At 33.1% G+C, this 7,283-nt stretch overlaps 1 protein-coding gene across 9 annotated transcripts in view; it reads left to right on the top strand.

Annotated features, from left to right (window-relative positions):
• Positions 1-641: 641 nt before the first annotated feature.
• The window catches only part of Mondo (MLX interacting protein mondo), a 32,483-nt gene continuing 25,841 nt past the window's right edge, over positions 642-7,283 (top strand). For 2 of the 9 annotated variants that reach the window (XM_036376454.2, XM_036376442.2), the window contains exon 1: positions 1,650-2,767. In XM_036376454.2, coding sequence (XP_036232347.2) covers positions 2,310-2,767 — 458 coding nt within the window. In that variant the 5' untranslated portion in view covers positions 1,650-2,309. Of the gene's footprint in view, positions 882-1,649; positions 2,768-7,283 lie in introns of those variants that run through there. The other 7 variants (XM_036376449.2, XM_036376448.2, XM_036376445.2 and 4 more) reach the window with 7 other exon arrangements.

The raw sequence follows: 7,283 nt of genomic DNA, 5'->3' as shown, positions 1-7,283 counted from the left end.
ATAATTACATCATTATATATTGGGGACGCAGATAAAAATAGAGTTTAATAATATTTCTTTCCGGTATCTTTTGGAGTGCTTTTCTAATTTATTCTAAAGGTCAGGAAAATAATACACAAGCTCTCCTTAGAAATAGTGAGCTAAGTTTCCGAACTAACTGTTCATTGTAAAAAGTGCTGTGTTCAGCAGCTCTAACAAGTGCAAGTATCTTAAAGTGCTTTAACAAATTCTCATTCGCTTTTTTTGCCTTTTCTTAATAAACGCAATCTAAAAACGCTACGAAACGAAACGAAACTGTTATTGACTGTATTATATTATTATCTTAACTAAGAATGATTTCGACACTTTTGTACCGTTACTTTTTTGATTCTCGTGTGATAGAAATGACTTCAGAAGGAAGAAAAATAAAAAAAAAGTTTCTTTTCCGAAGCAAAACTCGTTTCGCTAACTTTAAAGTTAAGCGGTTTAAGAGATACTCTGATCTTACTAATGGCATTGCCGCCACTGTTAGCAGTTTGTCGAAAAACTGAGGGATAATAGAGAACTGCTGTTTTATCAGTTTGCAGCGAGATGTTCTATTTTTGACAACTTGCTTTTTGTGGTGAATTTTTTGACAGCAATATGTATATGGCTCAGACAATTTTTGATAATAATAATAGTTGTATTATTCAAGTGAAAGAACATACGTGAATTCAAGTGCGAATATACGTAGGAAATTTCGTGCTCGTCTATTTAGAAATACATAATTTAAAATAATTTCTTTTGCAAGAAAATAAGATCACATCGTAATAAAAGGCAATCTAAACTTTTTGTAAAAAATATACATCTCGCCAGCTACGTCACCGCCCGCTGTTCAATGTACTTCACCAACATAATAACAGGTCATTTATCAACATAAGATCTCATCTTCCTAGTTCCACTGGCCGTACGACACACAATGAAGCAAACACTTAACCAATAGTGAACGAATAAAACAACACATTAAAATAAACGAAGAGCAAACTCATCTAAAATGTTATCAACTTCATATTGTTCGATATCCTCTATGCAATGTGAATTACTCGATGGGAAAAATAATATTTTCCATGCTATCACAGTTCACTTATGAGAGTATAATTTATATCTATTTTATAGAGTATTCTTAGTATATAAAATATATTAACGGAATCATGAGCATATGTGCGTCATTCAGATAACAACCTATTGAATTCTTAAAATCTTGATTTGTGTATACATGTGTAGAAATATACGTGTTTAAATATAATCTACAACAATTTGGAATTCATCATAGTAAAAACAAATACATTGAGTGGAATCAAGGCTAGCAGTGTTACATTAGTGGAATTTTCCTCTCATTTCAAACATAAATTTGGTTGTTACACCAAGATGAACTGCCGTACTGATTACATCCATGTAGATGCGTATAGCACATGGCAAATTTGTTAATTAAAATTTGAAAATTATATCAATTCGTGTTATTTATAGTAGTCCAAACAACACTATTATGGTTAGATGTTTTAGTGCTTTGAAGAACTAAAAAAAAGAAACAATTTATTTTTTTGTGCGAAAATAAGTCCATATTTATTGCAACAGTAAACAATAGTATTGGTGTTATCTCATTAAATATATTGTAATTACTCCCTATCTAGTAGTAAATTTGTACTACATTGTTAAAATTAATAATAAGCAATTATGAGTGTATTTGTACACAAGTAACTGACAAAACAAAGCTTCAAATAAATATAATGAATAAATATTGCCTTAGTGTGTGGTATTGAGAGTCATTGAACAGGGCAGCAAGAGATTTGAAAGAGTGTGAAAGAGCATTTGAATTGTTTCCCAATGTGAATACCTACTTCGCAGATAAGAGCAAACACTTATAGAACGACGAATATTGTTGGGATCAAAATCGCTATCACTGTTTTGACTGTATTGACGAGGTGTATGTCATGGAAAAGATATTATATGTGACCGTACAGTTTAAAGTTGGATCGGGTGTTATCATCAAAGTTTTCGAACTTGCTGGTAGTAAAAGTTAACATCTTAACAATTGTTAGGCTTTATAATCAAACAAATCAATCGCTTTTGATACATTTTTGCAAAGTGTTCAAACCTTTATTGGTTATTAGTGAGCCGTGATTACAGAGCGCGCGTCTTTATCAATTTTATAGTAATTGGATGAAGATCAATTCAGATGAAATAATAAAAATTTAATTAATAGAACTGGCATAGAAGCATAAGTATAAATTATTGGTCGTATTGGACACGCGTAAATCAATGAGAGTTCGCGCCGTAGATAAGAAGACAGAATGATGTTAAATAAATATCAGAATTATTTGCAACAACACCAAAACCATCAGCAAATTGTGCAAGAACAACAACAACAACAAAGCTGCGGTGATATTACTACAAACATGGCGAAAAGCGACGCTGGTCTTTCTGATTATGGAGCTATGCCTTATAATATTTCCAAATCAGAACGAGAATCTATACACTCTGGCCAATTTATGGTTTCTCATTTTGAAGCGGAAGAGGCACAAGAAGATGATCTCGAAGAGGATGATGAAGTGAAAATGCTTGATCCTGAAGAAATAAATCTTACAAAAACAGAGGATGTTGAAAATACAAGCACTGATGTGCAGCGTTTTGTACCACGAAAAATATCATATGTTCAAGAGCTTGGTCAAGAAGGATCAGTAGTGGCCTCTCATTTGGAAATAGAGACTTCACTCACCAAATTATTCAAATGTATGAATCTCGCTTACAGGTATGTAAAAAAGCATAAATATTTAGTTTAAATTTATATTATTTTCTGATAATACATTTATGTAGTACTCTAGTGTGATGTACATATGATTATATGTTAAAACGGATTTTTTGAAACTTTATTTACAAATCAGTTTTAAATTCAAAGACGGAAGCGAAATTAGGAATAATACATTAACTACAAGTAAAGTAAGACATATTTAGCTTACTCAATAATTAACTCTGAGCAAAAACGGTAATAAATTGCTTGTGGAAATGCAACACATACATACATAAGTATATGTATATTTATAAACTTACTCGGTTTATTCCCTTAAATAAACCCGGTAAGAGCGCTTGAGAAATGTACATACATATGTGTGTATGTATATATGTATGAATATGTGCATAAACATTGCATTTATAAATATAAGGTCTTATTATTAGCACTCGAAAAAGCTTGATTATGGTTTTAGGTTGCTTCCCGCAGACATATATACATATGTAAATATATATGCATACATAAGCGAAATATGAAAACGCAAATTGAAGGTACATCGATTATTTTCAAGCTTTGAATTTCAAGAATTCTTCGTTTGCGCGGTTGAAAGAACTTCCATGTGTCCAATGCATGTAACTTTTTAAGTTGGAATAGTAAAATAATGTAGACATTGTACACATGTGTACGATTATTATTTTAGCTAACGTTTATAAAAAACAAAATAAATGATTAGTTAGCGAAAAATAGTAAAAATTACAATGATCATTTATTGTTCAAAATCATGATTTGGTGTAGGATACAAAAATTTGAGAATGTTTTATTAACGCTAAAAAAATATACGCCTTTTTGTACTTAAAAGAAGAACAAAACACCATGGAAAGAGAATGGAAAGATTCCAGGACAAGAACATCCCAATCTCCCTTCAAACCACGCTCTCCCTCTAATATCTTCAGGCACTGCCGTCTACTTACTAATACCTCCCGTGGGATTGAACAAAACGCAAGACCTTACAGCTGAAGGGCCTAAAAATTCACAAGCAATGTCACAAAATTGTATAGCACGATGCTGTTACGCCAATAGGTCTGCCAATGCATGGATGTATAACCCTACAACACTACTCGATAGTCTTTGCTCAACCAACACCTGCTTTCTCTCCCAACCATCAAATTCACCTGACCTGCCTGCTATACGCACCACTTAGGCAAGAACAGAATTGCTGAAACTTTTACCAACACCCGGCTCGAACCGCATGTACTTGTATGGTCGATAGTCGGTATATATATGAAAACGGCACGCCACCTCATTCAATGCAGGCGGGTGCCACTTCCAAGCTCCTAATTTGTCAGCACCCGTGACCAGCACCACAACGTAGTCTTCACACTACTTCTTTCAACAAAAACAGCACCCAACTTAATCACACATCCTATATGTACGACCGTCACCCCCAAACCAGTTGATTCATTAACTACCTCTTTACCTCCACACTCAACACTAACTTTAGCTATAATATTCTCCGAAAATATCGCTTGCGCGACATATACCATCATCATCATATAATACTCCGTTTAATACATTTTCATAAAATATGTCCAACAAACCGCACATGGAATGTTACAGCCAGCCGATCGTGTCCAGTAACAGCGAAATGGAAGACATTCCCAAAAGTACAATATCCTACTGTTAGGTTGCCAAATGCCGGATAATTACCACATTTGTTTGACATTGATGATTACTTTATATACCTAATCTATATACTTGAGCGTACTAATCTTAACTGAAATGATGACTAAATTCCATGACATTTCATGTAGTCGTCCACAAGTTATAGATTTTCCTAAAGGCAAAAACACCGTCGATGCAATGACAAGGCAATGGCTTAATAAGGCCCAGGATATTCAACGATGGTGTATTGGTTTCCTAAATTTCGTCGCCTAGCATAAATTATGCAATAACGAGTTCCGGTGAAAGTCGGACGACTTTTCGAAAACGGCCGAAAACAAAACAGTCGCCCGGTAATGTTTAGGCAGTATTTTTTGGTATTCACATGGCATTGTTTTCATCAACTATTCGAGCATGGTACAACAATCCATTGACAATATTATCTCCTATTGGGTCGAAATCAACAATAATCCGAATTGTTAGTTCAAAGACCTTCTTACCCTTGTAGTATTGTTTAGAACTACTATGAAAGTTTGACAATGTTTTCAAGCTTACTTTTCTCATTCTTTCCTTAGTAGCGTATCGTAGTCTAAGCCTACTGTAATAGCTGTTTTATGAAAGATTTAAAACAATTAAATAATTTCTTTCCAATCACACGTTGAGCATAATTAAATAATCAGTTAAACCTTAATAGTTAATGAGACTGATGGAAAATTTTTGTACATGTGTATCAAATATAATATAATAGTATATGTGTGAAATTATAAAATATTGTAATTAATTCACAATTCCCAATTAAAAATCATAAAGCAAGCGTCCAACAAAGTGTTGATATCACCTCCCTTTATCGAATTATGAGTGCTGCAAACATACGGTATATTGTAGAACGTGCTTGCCGATTTTTTCTATCTATACAATATCAGGCACGTGTATTAGGTTATCTAAAAGTGACTGTCGAAATTTTAATCAGTTGGCAACTTCTTTTTCAACCGCAGACATCATTATGTGATATCTCTTATAGTAATTTATGCTAAAACTAATTTAATTGATGAAGTGTGTTGGACTAAACCGTCGGCTATTTAACCACTATATTTTGAGAATTCTTCACCTTTCAATCGCTTTATAAAAATTATATATATATATAACCATTAACAAAAACAAGAAAAAACGTAAACTTCGATTGCACCGAAGCTAACATACCCTCCACAAAAGTCAAACATATCACACAATATCTGAATTTTTGCGCAGATTGTAGAATTACCTTGGGTATTAATCTATGCCAAATTTTGTAAAGATATCTTCGCAAATGAAAAAGTTTTCCATACCAGAACTGGTTTTTGATCGATTAGTTTGTATGGAGGCTATATTCTATAGTGTTTCGATATCGGTACCTTCAACAAATGAGCAGCTTCTTGGAGAGAAAAGGAGGTGAGTATAATTTCAGATATATATCTAAAAAACTGAGGGACTAATTCAATTATATACAGGCATAGTTAAATCGATTCAGCTCATCATACTGATGTTTATATATACCTACATTATATAGGGTCTGCGACGTTTCCTTCTGCGTGTTACAAACTTCGTGGCAAATTTAATATACCCTGTTCAGGGTATAAAGATATATAGTGAAGACTTTTCCCGCCAGCACCTGGCGGCACTACAAGTTATTATACTTTTATTTTGTCACTTTTTTCTGATATAATGCATCTGTTCACAAACCCATTGAAACTTGTTTTTATTTATTTGAACCAAATAATAGTGGCCTATATTATTGAAAAATCAATAAAATCATTCTATTGTTGTCTCGTTGAAGATTAGTTGTAAATTGAAACAGGTAAATATTTCTTTGTCTGACCTTTTAGAATAACGTTAATTGCCTTCGACGCAACGTGTTCGCATATTTCGTGCTGATATAAATACATATTGACGTTAAAAACCAAAGTTCTATAAACACGGGTATGAATTCTAATGATAAAAATTAACAACAAAAAAATACATTTCGTAAATGTTGTCGTTTGTCCAGAAGGTACGTAATGCGTAACCTCAACTTTAAACACCGTTGGTTAGCCAACAATTTTTTTCTTGATTTCCACAGAAATTTACTTGGTATTAGCAGTAAATTGCTGAATATGCATTTTTATACTCTCGCAACTGGGAATATAGTGGTTTTGTTCACCTGACGATTGTGTGTAACAGTTAGAACTAATCGAGTTATACATACATATGTATGTACATACATGCTTATATAGTAAATGATCACAATGACGAAACGAGTTGAACTCCGGTTGACTATCTGTCCGTTGGTCCGCGCAAATTGTAACTTAATTAAGACATAACATATATTGATGAAACTTGGTACATGAGTTCCCTGGCATCATAAATAGTTAGATATTGCAGATGGCTGTAATCGGTCTACTGCCACTCCCACGAAATGCCGTTAAAAACCTATAAAATGCCATGATTAAGCTCCAAATTAAAGGGGGTCTAGAGGCAGTGTCCTTAAAATAAAAAAAAACAAAAAAAAGATAAAAATGTATATACCTGTAAGCTGATAAAGTGGGGGGTCTCAAAAAATTGGCACATGAATATACCCTTGATTTCAACCCTCCTAGTCATCTGAAATGAAAAAAAAGATTATCAATCTGCAATGATGTCGCAATTATATGAAGTAGCGATAAGTAAAAAAAAATTTGACAAAATGGCGACGGTTTGAAAATAAAAACGAGTTTTATACCTTTTTTTATTTTCTCGTATCTTTTAAAAATAGTAAAATTTGGGATGAGTTCATACTCGAGAGAGGTCTATAGAAAAGATTCTTTAAAAAATTTCAAGTAAATCGGTCCAGTAGAACTCGAGAAATCTTGGGTTTCGTATTGAA

This window comes from Bactrocera oleae, chromosome 3 (genome assembly GCF_042242935.1).
Source record: "Bactrocera oleae isolate idBacOlea1 chromosome 3, idBacOlea1, whole genome shotgun sequence".
Taxonomy (NCBI): domain Eukaryota; kingdom Metazoa; phylum Arthropoda; class Insecta; order Diptera; family Tephritidae; genus Bactrocera; species Bactrocera oleae.
This window is presented reverse-complemented; position numbering and strand designations above follow the sequence as displayed.